The sequence below is a fragment of the Nicotiana sylvestris genome, chromosome 3, assembly GCF_000393655.2.
Source record: "Nicotiana sylvestris chromosome 3, ASM39365v2, whole genome shotgun sequence".
Classification (NCBI taxonomy): Eukaryota; Viridiplantae; Streptophyta; class Magnoliopsida; order Solanales; family Solanaceae; genus Nicotiana; species Nicotiana sylvestris.
The window spans coordinates 25,469,912-25,485,075 of NC_091059.1; the positions used below are offsets into that span (position 1 = coordinate 25,469,912).

A 15,164-nucleotide genomic window follows, 5' to 3' on the forward strand; every position below is an offset into this window, starting at 1 on the left:
AATATTTTTATGTAGGAATACTAAAATATTGAGCATAATAAAAAAACTAATTAGGACAATTTGTTCGTAATAATAAATTTGATATTAACAACCAAAATTCAAAAATTATTTACACAATTGAGAAAGAAAAAAATAAAAGTTATAATATATAAATTTCATGCATGTAATATAAAAATAATTATTTAAAATAAAGATATTTTTATAATAAATAGTAAATTTATAAATTTTTAAAAATTATGCTCAATTATATTATTATTCCGACATTATATATGCTAGAATACTAATTTTTTATTTTTTATTTTATAAATAAAATTATTTATTCTATAGGCAAGTCCATAATATAATTAAAAAGAGAAAATATTATAATATTAAAAAAGTAAAAAAAGAAGAAAATAAAAATTAATAATTTTGAGGGTAAAATAGGTATGATCTATGATGGATTTAAAAAATAAAAGAAAAAGAAAAACCAAAAGCCATAAAGATAGCAAGTGGATGGACCCCATTAATTTCATTTTTTTCTCCACCCGTTGCGCAGGCCATTCATTACGGAGGAGGGAAACTAAAAAGCTTAAATACCCATACCTCCTCCTTCTTCTCATTCCTCTAAAATACATCAGAGAAAGCTCCATTCCATTGGAGCCTCTCAACAAATAACATTCACATAGGGAGAGAATAGGAACAGTTTAGGGTCCTGTGAAGTTTTAAGAAAGAGGGGGTTAAGTTGTGTCAGGTACTTTCCTTTTTCTCTGTATTTTTTTTTTAATTTTTTTCATTTTCTTTTTATGGTGATCTGAGAGTTTTTTTTTTCTCTTGTTGGGTGATTTGAAGCTTCAAGTTTGATTTTTGCATTTACATTCAAGTAGTAAAGGGAGATGAAATTTTTGATGTGCATTTTGTATACAGTAGCTATTTTTTTCTTTTTTTAATGTATGCAGTAGCTTTGGATCTATGGTATTGAGGTGCTACTTATATTCAAATCTAAAAATTTACAAGCGTTCTTGTTTTATGCTAATGTATTGATGGTCTGATTGAGATTGAAATGTGGATGGAACAAGATCTAGCCAGATATGTGATTTTAAATGTTTTTTTTTTTTTTTTATATTTCCTCTAGTCCAATGACAAACAACAACAACTCAGTATAATCTCACTAGTCTGGAGAGGGTAGTGTGTACGCAGACCTTACCCCGCACCTGGGTAGATAGACTGTTCCCAAATAGACCCTGACATTGCTCTTGGGAGACTCGAACTCACAACCTCTTGGTTGGAAGTGGATGTTGCTTACCATCAGATATTTCATGTTTTCACTTTAATTGATTTTTTGGCATTTTCCTTGTAGTTCATTATATTTGATGTTTTCAGAATACCAAGAAGGAATTATTTTTTTTTCCCTCAAGTTTTCTTTGGAATAAAGAACCTTAGAGTATTTGTTATATTTTCAATAAATAAATTAAGGTTAATATGATCATTTTAATTGTTAATTAATGTTAAAAGATGAAATTCTTAATATGTGTGAAAGCGATAAAAAAATTAATTAAAGTGGATCGGAAGGAATATTATTGATTATGGGATTTGAGATTTGTGCTGATCTGTTTTACCTAGGGTGGTGTATTTTGGATAATCTATTGGAATCAGCCTTCCTACCTCTCCAGGGAGGAGTAAGGTTTGCGTTACTCACTGTCCTTCCCAAACTTCACCCGTGGAATTATAACGAGTTGATGTTGTTGAAGTTTGCCCTGTTCTGGCTATAGTTACTCTGCATCTTAGTGCTTTTGGCGAGTACAAGAGGCGTGAATCTTGACTTTATTAAGTGGTCCAGATTTCCTTACCGTAGTTGAAAGAATTTTATTCTACACTATACTGATCTTGTTAGATACAGCTCGAGTGACCCCCCCTCCCCCCAACCCCAACTGGCGATCCATAGACCATAGGTAAAACTCAATGATTTGGAATTAAACTCTCCATATATATGTTTGAATAATAATTTCTTTTTCTAAAACTAATTGCTGAGTCAGGCAAAAATTTAATTGGACCAGATCTCTGTGGAGTATATTAATGTGTAGCTTGTCCAATTCTGATCTTGTTTAATCAAATGCATAGCAGTATTGCGTTGTAGATCTAATTTTCATGACCACCAAATAAAAAGTCATTTCCTAATGTTAAGGGCATACTGTGTCATAATTATATTGTCATGTCAAGATGTCCAGCTAGTTGCATAATTTTAGTTCGTCGCCATATAACTATATTATATTCACGAAAGGAATATAATATATTTAATTGGGACGTGTATTCGCATCGAACTTGAGATTTTCCAATAACATGCTCAGTGGATCTGATGTGACCTTGTAATAAGTTCGTAAACTTTTCTACAATAAAATGGCCCACTTTTATTGAATTAACTAGTATGATTTCGCGGTTTTCTTTGTCTATTCCGTATTATGTGCAAAAGCGGATTTAGAAATTCTAGCATATAAGTGTACTGTTAAAAAAAGGAGAAAAAATGTATTAAGTGGGAGTTATACCTATTACTCCTGATAAATAATTTAACCTTCTACCAACTGTACCATTTAACCTTTTTGGAACATGTGTGTCAATAATTAATATTATATTAATTTAATATATATATATATATATATATATATATATATATATATCTAATTTTAGGAAAAAATCACGATTTCACGTACCCTAAAATGTTGCCCATAAATCTGCCCCTGATTATGTGGTCCATCATTGTTTTAAAAAGTCTTTTGTCTTGCTCGAGCTTCGTAGTTTTCAATAGTTAATGACCGCCCAAGTAGTTCTTTATTTCCCTTGACTAATTAATAATTGTCAGGCGAGAAAATTGTTGATTCTTCTGCTTTATTTAATTGACAAGCTTGTCACCTATATGGTTTGCTCTGAAGAAAGTTCTGACCCAAGAAAAAAAATGTCCTACGTAGTTTCCACTAGTATTAAATAATGTTTCATTTACTACCTTATAAAATTAACCTACTCAAGAAGAAAACAAGTTGATGGCCTCATGCAAGGATTTTCCTTGATACTGCTGTATTTGTTTGAATGGGAAAGAAGAATTAAAAATTGTCCATTTCAATGGAACCTTTACTTGTGTCTTTTGTATCTCAGGTTAAAGTCCAAAGTATACAATTAAATACTCGCTGTTTCAGGGAAGAAAAAAAATACTACATATACTTATTACCTAAGTTGCTCCGACACGGCAGTTTAGGTGTTGTACCCATGTCGACATGACACTAGTATAAATATGGGTATGGGATCTGTACCGGATATGGTCAAATAATTTTGGGTACTTTGACCATGATGGACACAAAAATTTGAGACGAGATACAATTTGATTCCTGAAATCCTAAGTTGCTTCGACACGACAGTTTAGGTGCCGCACCCGTGTCGGCACAACACTAATATGGGTGTGGTATACAATTTTGGGTACTTACCACGTTGGACGGAAAAATTCGAGAAGAGATACAATTCGGTACCCGAAATCAGAACCAAAACTAGGGTAAATGTGAAGAAATTAACATACCTTTTCTAGGAAATCAATCCTTTACTTATCTACAACTTGAGAATAAAAAAGAAATCCACATTTACAAGCTATATACTCCCTCTGTTTCAGTTTATGTGAACCTATTTATTTTTTGGTCCGTTCCAGAAAAAATGACCCCTTCTTAAATTTGGTAACAGTTTAGATTAAACTTACAATTCTACCCTTAATGAGAAGTTTTATAACCACACAAATACTCTGTGCCCTTTTTTGACTTGTTTAAGATCACAAATTTCAATAGTTTTTATTTTTTCTTAAATTCTGTGTCCAGTCAAACAGGTTCACATAAATTGGAATGGAGGAAGTATTAGTATTCCACAAAATTTCTCATAACGTCAAGATATTTTTATATTTTTGAACCCGTATCCATACTAGGATCCGTATCCCCGAATCTTAAAGTTTACATCTCGAGGGATCCGACCTATAGATCTGCACCCGTGTCGGACACCGCACGCCCGACCGAGCAACTTAGCTTATCACTAATTTGCTAATCTTAAATTTGACGGCTAAGGAAACGTAAGCAGATAAAAGATCAGCTGTAACTTGATGGCATGTTGAAATTGCAGCAGTATAATGACAACTTGATGGTTAAGGAATACTCAAAAGTCAAAGAAGTATCCTCAAAGAGAACTATTTTTAGCGTGATTAAGCTGTTTTTTGCTCTGTTCTTTCTTACTTAATGCTTACTACTTGTCTCTATCCTTGTTGGCCATGCTCAAAGTCCGCTGTTGTACTTTGAATGATACAACTTGCATGGTCAGCCATGATTTAAAACTGCAACATTTTCTTATAATCCTCTCATTGCAGGTTACTGAACAATGGGTGCTGGAGGTCGAATGTCTGTTCCATCTGAGGGCAAGAAGTCCCAGTCTGATGTCTTCCAAAGAGTACCGCATTCGAAACCACCCTTCACTGTTGGTGAGATCAAGAAAGCCATCCCACCCCATTGTTTCAAGCGATCTGTCCTAAACTCTTTCTCCTATGTTGTTTATGACCTTACAATAGCCTTTCTCCTCTACTATGCCGCGACCAACTATTTCCATCTCCTTCCTTACAATCTCTCATACATAGCTTGGCCGCTTTACTGGATCTGCCAAGGCTGTAATCTAACAGGAGTTTGGGTCATTGCCCATGAATGTGGTCACCATGCCTTCAGCGACTATCAATGGCTTGATGATACTGTTGGCCTTGTCCTACATTCCGCTCTCCTTGTCCCCTATTTCTCTTGGAAATACAGTCATCGCCGCCACCATTCTAATACAGGTTCTATGGATCGCGATGAAGTATTTGTACCAAAGGTGAAGTCGGGTATTAGTTGGTTCTCCACTTATCTTAACAATCCACCAGGCAGAATCCTTATACTTCTTGTTCAGCTCACTCTAGGCTGGCCTCTATACTTGATGTTCAATGTTTCAGGCCGACCCTATGACCGGTTCGCTTGCCACTTTGATCCTAATAGCCCTATCTACACAGATCGTGAGCGCCTTCAGATCTTTGTTTCTGATGCTGGTATTTTTGCTGTACTCTTTGGACTTTACCATCTTGCGGCAGCAAAAGGACTTGCTTGGGTTGTCTGTGTTTATGGATGTCCATTGCTCATTGTCAACGGATTCCTCGTATTGATCACATATTTGCAGCACACACACCCTTCATTGCCTCATTACGACTCATCCGAATGGGACTGGTTGAGGGGTGCTCTTGCCACAGTTGACAGAGACTATGGCATTCTCAACAAGGTATTCCACAACATCACAGACACTCATGTTGCACATCATCTGTTCTCAACCATGCCACATTATCATGCAATGGAAGCTACAAAGGCGATAAAACCAATATTAGGCGACTACTATCAATTTGATGGGACGTCGATTTGGAAGGCCATGTATAGAGAAGCAAGGGAATGTGTTTACGTTGAGCCAGATGAAGGTGACCAAAACAAGGGTGTCTTTTGGTATAAAAACAAGCTTCATTAGATTCTCTCATAGAATGTAATACCATGGCAATCAAAGAGACTGGGAAGTTTTAGTCCCTTGCTAGAAGAGGCTTTGCTTCCCTTCCTGGGATTTAGGCTTGTTTTTATTGATTTCTAGTGAACTTTCAATTTTACTAAAAGTGGTTTTCCGTAATTGCAATGATCTCAAAGTACGGTGAATGCTTCGTTATGATCATAAATCACAAAATCTTATGCTTAATTGAAAACAGAAAAAGTACATTACATGAGTTGAGACAGGAATTTCTATTTAGAGTTTGAGAGGCTTATACTACAATCTGTGATCATTTATATGCTCAAATTTCGAAAAGAAAGAATTTTTGCACGTATTATGATATCAAATACTAGACTGGATTTCTTTATTCAGGATCAAATGATTAAACTTCTAGATACATTTTCCTTAATTTGTAATCCATGAGTAGCTTGATATTAGTTTCATTGTATCTGAAAATTGGAGTGCAAGCACACGGAACAGAGGTGATCCAGGATTTGGTAAGATGGGTGCACTATTAAGAATAAGTGAATAGAAAATATGAAGGATTTGGTAAGATGGGTGCACTATTAAGAATAAGTGAATAGAAAATATGAATTTTACGGGTTCAATCTTTAGGTCTTACTACTGCACTCATTAGACTTTTGGAATTATAAGTTTAAAATTGATTTTTTAAATTGTAATTTTGTTACATCTATATTTATACTCCGTATAGCAATTGTTGGATCAGTTAAACCCATTAACTATATGTTATATTATCCATTGCTACTAGTTTTAATATACATATTTATTTAATCATTTAAGATTTTACGGTGATACAAGAACAAAAATTTCAAGGTGTGAAAATTTGAAAGAATAAACAAAACAGAAAAAGAAAAAAAATACTTAATTAATACGCGAAAAAGTGACATCAGACATGCCCATCTCTCATGTGGGCCGAGTTCTAGCAAAAAAAATATATATTAAGATTGACATAAGATTTGATCGCAAAATTTTACTTGGAGAGATGTACCCAATAACCATGTATTCTGTGATACTTTGAGCTTGAATGCTAACATAGCTATCCGTAAGAAATAGCTGCATTTCATTGCGCTACTATAGAGGCATATAATACAGACATATATTTAAATATTAAAAAATCTAATTATAGTATATATGATCTAGGGAGGAAAACATGGGTCCATGTGCCATGGAACCCCCTAGATACGCCCTGACATTAGGGAACTACATAAAAGTTAAGTTGCTCAAAGAAAAAGGCATTGGATTACATTTTTCCTAATCTGTTACTCAGCAGTCAGCAGAAAGGGCCTCTCCGGTTTCTTATAATTGCAATCTTCGTACTCCACTCTTAGAAATATGAGAATGTTCTACTCTTAATGCATGAAGTGCAATGCAAGCTGCTTCTGCAATTTAGTTGTTTCCTTAAAACAAAAGTATAAACGAGCTGGAATCAATCCAAGGCCTTCCAAGAGTTAAGTGACACATGGCATTAATCACAGACTCCATTGGTAATTATTGGATTAGTGAGCTGATTCCAACCCGTTTCCGACATTACAATCTTTTTGGTTGGTATCCGGAAACGATGGAAGCCTTTCTCCATAACGTATGTTATTGGTGGAATCCATCCCTGCAAAAAACTTTTATTTGTTGTGTTACATAACCATTATGCGACACATAAAATAGAGCTTCTCTTTTCGTGCAATGCATCATGAAGGGTCAGGTTTGGCTTACTTTCTTCTAAAAGTGATCATATATAATGATCTGATCGATTATTTTGAGTTTTAGAATCCCATTTTCCTATTTGACACTACTTATTCATAGGGTATTTTATAAATTGCGGGTATGCATGGTTCGGATTCCGAGAGATACAGAAATAATTTAGAATTGTGAAGCCTTAAGTTGAAAAGAGCTGAACAAAGCCAATATTTTGGATAAAAGAGCTTAATTTTGTGATTTGAACGCTATGATGGGTTCGTATTATATTTTTTGACTTGTACATATGTTCAATTTAGCACCCGAACGGCTCATTTACAATTTAGACATATCTTGTGTGGCTTACGACTTGACTCGTGACGTGAGGGGAAATTTTAGCTTGTGGCTGTGTAATCCTATTTCATGCATATACTTCTTTTTATCATTTTCAAAGCTACAAAATACAAATTTGAGAGATTTTGAAGGAGATTTAATCTACATCATTGGGAAAAGAAATCCTAATATTGATCTATAATTATTACTTGAATCTATCATTAATTTTGCCTCTAAATCAAGGAACCTAAAGAGGAAAAGCGGGGATTTGGCTTGAAAGTTAAGAAAGTGTATTTTGGATTTTGAACACTGATTTGAACCTGAATTTAGAAGCTAATCATATATTTGGACGTGTGAGGTTATGGATCAACGAGATCCGACTTTTGTTTTGGGATTTAAACACGTGAGCCCATAATTGACTTTTGAGGTTTGGTTAAATATTGAAATTTTATTATTTGAATTTAGTTTTTATAGCTTTATTTGACCTCATTGAGTATTCTTTTGAATTTTTTTTGGGCGTTTCGAGGCTAAGGATAAAATAAAAAGTGTTTTAGAAAGTTAAAGCCTATTTCGAAGAAGGTAAGTATCATGACTAACTTTAACTTGAGAGAACTTTCCTAAATAGATTTATATGCTAAATACTACGAATTTGAGGGTAAACTACATGTGAGATAACGAGTGCATATGTGGATACCAAGGTTATAACATATTTAGGATAGATATTAGGCTTCTTTATGCCTTGTTCGATACATATTCTACTTGCAATGTTCCATTATTTATTTGTATGACTGCTAGAAATCATGTCTAGGTTTTGATTTTTATTTGAATATAATAAGCTATTTTGTATGTTGGGTTACATGTTGTCGCCATAGTCATACTTTATACACATACATATATCTCCCATGTTTATCTCTCTATCCATATGCATCACATATTCGTATCCCTCGTTCATATGCATACATCTGTATTTGGTTCTCTGATTATGGCTGATGAGATATTCTATGCGATTGTTACGATTATGGCACGATCATTCATTCTACGCAACTCAATAACTAATTTATGAGACATTGATATTTATTTTGACGTCTTGCTTATGCTTCTCTGAGCGGAGGGCCTATTGGAAATAACCTCTCTATCTCTACAAGGTAGAGGTAAGGCTGCATATACACAACCCTCCTTAGACCCGACTATGTGGGATTATACTGGGTTTGTTGTTGTTGTTGATATTAATTTTGAATTTGGATTTATTCCTCCCGATTCACGTGCTTAACCTATTCCACCTTGGATGTCACACCCCAACCTTAGGGGGTGTGACTGACACCTGGTGTCTTAAGGCCCGAGCGTACCAATCCTAATATTTGTAATATACTCAACCATGCGTGGGCTGAGAAGGCCTTTGACGAGTGATTACCTGATCAAAAGACGCACCCACCTGCAGGCAAAAAAGGTCCAACATATGTATATATACAATAAGTCCAACAAGGCCAATATAAACACAACGGGTCTACGAAGAAGGCCAACAAATCCACATAAGATTACTATATACAAGATGACTGTCTACAAGCCTCTATGGAGTATATCAACAATATTTGGTCGGGACAGGTCCCTACTATGCCCAACTATGTATATACATACAACCACCATACCTATCAACTCACAAAATAACTCCGAAAGAAGGGAGCCTGACAACCTTCAGCTCAGTTGAGTCACCTATTGCGAGGTATCTTCTGAATCTCTATTTGTACCTACGGGCATGAAACGCAGCGCCCAGAAAGGGTCATTAGTACGAAAAATATACTGAATGTGTAAGGCATGTAACACACATAAATAAAATATGGAATGTGAAGGAAGAGTACAAAAGTCAATTTGAAACTCATAACAAACCTCTGAGGGCATGCACTGTCACAATCATAGATACGTATTGTCATGACCCGAATTTCCCACCATCGGGACCATGATGGTGCCTAACATTGTACTCGATAGTCAAGCCAACGTTACAGAATATTTCATCTTTTTCCTCTATCTTTTAATAATTAAAACTTAACAAAAGTAAATCAGTGGAAATAAATATGGAAGAACACAGTTTAAAAGATTATTTTTATGCTAATAACGAAAACCGAAATAAATTCCACCTAGAACTGGTGTTACAACTCACGAACAGTCTACGAACACTACAAATAATGGTTTGAACGAAAAGTTTACATCTGTCTCAAAAGTAGATAAAACAGAAATAAAGTATGATAGAAGGGGATGCCACGACCTACGGACGCTTGCAGGACTACCTTGGGTCTCGGGAATGCAGCAACAACAACCAACCTCTCGATCAGCCACTAGCTCCAAAATCTGCACAAGAAGTGCAGAGTGCAGTATCAGTACAACCGACCCCATGTAATGGTAAGTGCCAAGCCTAACCTCGACGAAGTAGTAACGAGGCTACTACGGGGCATCACAACATATACAACCTGCAACAGTTTATACTAAAGCAGAAAGGAAATACAGAATGAAATATAACAGTAATTTGCATTAAATGAATACGGAAACTAGCCGTTCTACCAGTACTCAGCTATAAGAATACTTAGGGAGTTTCAACATCTTAGTAATGAACTTCAGTAGAAATGAATACTAAAACAATAACCGATGCGGCATGCATCCCGATCCCACCATATAAATAATAACAGTATCAATATTCACCCTTATTGCTCCTTGTTGCGGCGTGCAACCCGATCCCACCAGTCTACCCTTATTACTCGTCAACACATATCACCCTTATTTATTCTATTGCGGCGCGCAACCTGATCCTACCTGTCCACTCCTATTACTCCTTGTTGCGGCGTGCAACCCGATCCCACCAGATAATCACATTCACCCTTATTCCTCCTATTGCGGCGCGCAACCCGATCCCAATATATATATCAGCACCAATCACAAAAATAAAAATAAATGTTTCACAAGTTAACTCAAATCCTCCACAACACTTATACCTCAATTCACACAATGGAATATCACTACGATTATGAAACTTCACCAGTGTAAACTACTCAGCGAGACCAACCAAGGTGTACCATAAGGCACCAATAAACCAATACAAGCCAACAGGGTAATAAAACGAAACCATAAAATAATAAAATACTTCAATAACGAGAACAACAGTTAATAGGAAGCAATTAGACATGAAAATATTGATGAGCAAGTAGCAATTAAGGCAGGAGAGCAATATATAGGAACCGGGGAAGGGAACAAGCTAAAATGATAATTTGGTGGCACATAGGTACTCGTCACCACACCTATACGCCACACACATGTAATTTCACATAGAAAATAAATCGGGGATCCCTAATCCCTCAAGTCAAGGTTAGAGCAAACACTTACCTCAAGCCAACGGGTATTTCAAAGCTCAATCACCGCTTTAACTCTCAATTCCACCACCAATTTCACTCGTATCTAGGCATAATTAACTTAATAACATCAATAAATGCTAAAGAACTCAATTCCAATGCATAATTATAGGTTTTCCAACATTTTCCCCAAAAAGTCAAAAAATTGACCCCGGACCTGCTTGGTCAAAACCCGAAATTCGGAGCAAAACCCGATTATCCATTCACCCCCGAGCCCGGATATACAATTGGTTTTGGAATCCGACCTCAATTTGAGGTCTAAATCCCCAAATTTCAAAATTCCTAAATTCTACCCCAAAACACCCAATTCCACCATGAAAAACCCTAGATTCTAAGATGAAATCTTGTAAAAAGATGAGATAGATTGAAAGAATTAAGTTAAGAATCAGTTATCTATGATTTGGGGAAGAACTCGCCCTAGGAAAATCGCTTCTTGATGTTTAGGTTTTGAAAAATGGGAGAATGAATGAAAAATCCCGTCCAAGACCCTTTTACTCAGCTGTAGATGTCGCATTTGCGACCTGAGCTTCGCAATTGCGAAACTCGCAAATGCGAGAAAGGCATCGCAAATGCGAACCTATCGCATTTCTTCTACTGTCGCAAATGCGAACCATTTGGTCATAAATGCAAAGGTCCCCCTTCCCTGACTGCTTCGCAAATGCGAAGAATTGTTAGCAATTGTGAACATTGGCCTCCACAACTACTCTTGGCAATTGCGATGAGTAGGTCGCAAATGCGAACCCAACAGTGGTCGCAAATGTGAGGCTTGATCTCGCAATTGTGAGATCAGAGGCTCTGCAACAACACTGAAACACACCAACAAAACTTCTAAGTTCAAAACACTTCGTAGCCTATCCGAAACTCACCCGAGTCCTTAGGGCTCCAAACCAAACATGCACACAAGTCTTAAATCATCATACGAACTTGCTTACATGATTAAATCGCCAAATAACATCTAGAACTATGAATTCAACACCAAAACTCATGAAATTTCCAAGATAATTCAAACTTTCTATTTTCTCAACCAAAGGTCCGAATCACGCCAAATTACTTTTGTTTTTCACCAAATTTCACAGATAAGGTTAAAATATTAATACGGACCTGTATCGGGCTTCGGAACTAAAATACGGGCCCGATACCAACAAGTTCAAACATTATTCCATTTCTAAAAACTATTATATTTCTAGCTTAATAATTTTCTTCAAAAATTTATTTCTCGGGCTAGGGATCTTAGAATTTGATTTCGGGCATACGCCCAGGTCCCATATTTTATTGTGGACCCTCCGGGACCTTCTGAATATGGGTCCGAGTCCTTTTACCCAAAATATTGACCAAAGTCAACTAAAATCATCTTTTTAAGCCAAAAATCATCATTTCTTAAGTTTTTCACATAAAAGCTTTCTGGTATCGCGCCCAGACTGCACATGCAAATCGAGGAGAGATAAAAAGGAGGGTTTTAAGGCCTCAAAATACGGATTCAACTTTTAAAACAAGAGATCATCACATGTATGCATGTTTGTAAGAATCAAGCCACTCAACGGGCCCATATAATATACAATCAAGTCACTCTATGGGGAAAATCATGTCATATCATAATGTACCCGACCTCGAAGAGGACTCGGTCGTACCCGGTGTTAATAAGACTCGGTAATGTCTCATGTCATATCATAATGTACCCAGCCTTAAAGAGGACTCGGTAATGTCAAAACTAGCTGCAATGGTGCGCACATATAAGCGTTGTACCCGGCCGACTATAGTGCGACTCGTTAAGAAAATAGATACAGACACACACATACATACATATATATATATATATATATATATGTATGTATGTATATATGTATATATGTATGTATATATATACACGTCCAATGCAAGCAATGACTCTGAAGGGCCTTATGTAACTGTCTATATCAATTATCTGAGAGTCAAAAAGGATCATAATAAGACATAAGATTCAAGATGCTATCAAGGAGCGAAGTGATCCCAACAAAGAACAATAAGAGTCATGAACTATCACAATATGAAATAAAGAGGTGCATAAGCTTTAATCTTGAGAATAGAGTTTCTTTTGAAGTAACAGTGTTATAGTAACGTTCTTTGTCGATCATGTCAAAAAAAAGAAAGAGAGAGACTTAACGTACATTATACCGAATCCTTATGTATTCATATGAGCTTAGCCTCATTTACTCTGAATCTACAATCAATAATAAGGACACCAACATTGCCATAATGAACTTAACAACTTTTATCGAGCGACAAATTCATTCTATAACAAACCGGACAACATCGCCCTTTAATTTATTCACTTCCCCAAGTTTAAACAGCAACAACACACACAATAGCTTACAATATATTTTTAGAACCATACCAAGCTCAAAAAATCAACAACAACATGCCAACGATTTTCAGAAAATTGGCAGCACCTATATCACTTCCTTCCAATTCAAACCAATACCAAAAGCAACAAGAACAACATAAAAAATAACATATCCAAACTACTGCATCAAGAACCAACTGAAACTTAGTCAAAAATCTTCCAAAACAGCCCCATACGCACAATAGCTAAAACATACTTCCAACTTCAAGTTTAACATATTTTCCTTCAACATCTAGGCTTGCCATGGCCTAAAAACAACTTAACCCAAGTAGAGGGGTTAAGAGTATAATTTATAGAAAAAAATACCCAACTTGTAGAGCTTACTTCGTTGCTATGCATTCCTTAATCAGCCACATAGAGAGAAAGAGGCGAACTATCGACTAGTTCGGGTTCCTAAGGATTGAATCCACTATGTTTCACCTTCTCCATCTTTGATTTGGCTTCCAAACCCTAAGGATATGTTTGGGAAGACTGGAGAGAGTTTTAGGTTTGATTTGGGTTGAAACTTAGGCTTGGATACGAAGGCCACCACTTTATATAACAAGATATTCCCCACTAACCTTGTGCAGTCTCGCGGAAATGCTAATATCTCTTTACTCCAATATTGTATCGATAGACGATTTAATAAGTTGAAAACTAGACTTGTAGACCTTAAATTTGGTGGTGGAACATCCCATAATTCCAAATATATTGTGAGAAAAGCTCTACAACATTTGAACCAAATTTCCAGTTAATTTATTTGCGAATACTTTTCCTGACTTTTCTTTTACAACTCGCTTGACTTGAAAAATTAACACATGACTACTATAAAATTCAAATACCTCATAACATGACCTTCTTAGAATGCTAAATAATCCTAGTATTACCCCAAAAGTACGGGTTATAATATTCCCAACTTGATGACTTTCGACGAAACTTATTTGCTTCTATTTGTTTGATTTTTAAACCTTCCAACATGTTCTATGCATGGTTTATACACTCATTAACTTGGAATAATCTTGATCTTCGAATTATGTTGACTAAAATACGACACAATTTAACATGTGAAAATGCAGGATGTAACATCGGGCTATGCGTGCGTAGCGTTATTAGACATCGGGGAGTTGTTGGACACCGAAGAGCTGTCAGTTAATGTAGTGGTTGAGCTTTATCATGCATGGATATTCTGTACTTATGTAGAAGCATTTATACACATGCTAATTATTGCATATCTTCTTTATATACAAATGCAATGCCTTAATTTATGCATTTGATCGTTTTACCTGAAAAGTATACATATTATCTCGTGCTTTAACTGTTTTTATCTCATGCACTATTTCTTAGTTACTTCTTTACTATTTTGTTTGCTTAAGTACTACACTTGTTAGAAATAATGAGTATCTTTTGTCAAACCTCGCTGCTACTTTGTTGGGATTAGATTTGATACTTTCTCAGTATACTTTGTCTTTAGTGTTGATGCTATACTTTTGCATATTTTTATGTAGATCCTAGCATTGGTCATATCGGTATTTAGGAGGGAGCTTAGGAGCGTGATTTTAGATACTTCCTAGTGAGCTTTTGTGCTTGGATTCGCAGCTTATGAACTCTCCTTCTATCTTGTATTACTTTTTCTTGTACCAGAAAAGATTTTGTACTTTGGAGCTATGTTGTATACCGTTTAGTGGCTCCTAACTTATACTACCAGTTCTTGGGGATTGATGTACTATTTCTGCGCTTGATGTCGATCCGGAATTATTTTTGCATTTATCTATATTATGGCAGTTGAACATCCTTTATATTGCTTGTTATGGTTATTTGTGTGTGTTGGTTCACCTAGACGGTTGGGT

General features: G+C 35.7%; 1 protein-coding gene across 1 annotated transcript; it reads left to right on the forward strand.

Moving 5' to 3' along the window:
* The first annotated feature begins 591 nt into the window (after window positions 1-591).
* Window positions 592-5,682, forward strand: LOC104246180 (delta(12)-fatty-acid desaturase FAD2-like). The gene is made up of 2 exons (XM_009801945.2): window positions 592-730; window positions 4,364-5,682. The coding sequence occupies exon 2, from the start codon at window positions 4,375-4,377 to the stop codon at window positions 5,527-5,529; it is 1,155 nt and encodes a 384-aa protein (XP_009800247.1). The 5' UTR covers window positions 592-730; window positions 4,364-4,374; the 3' UTR covers window positions 5,530-5,682.
* Window positions 5,683-15,164: the final 9,482 nt, after the last annotated feature.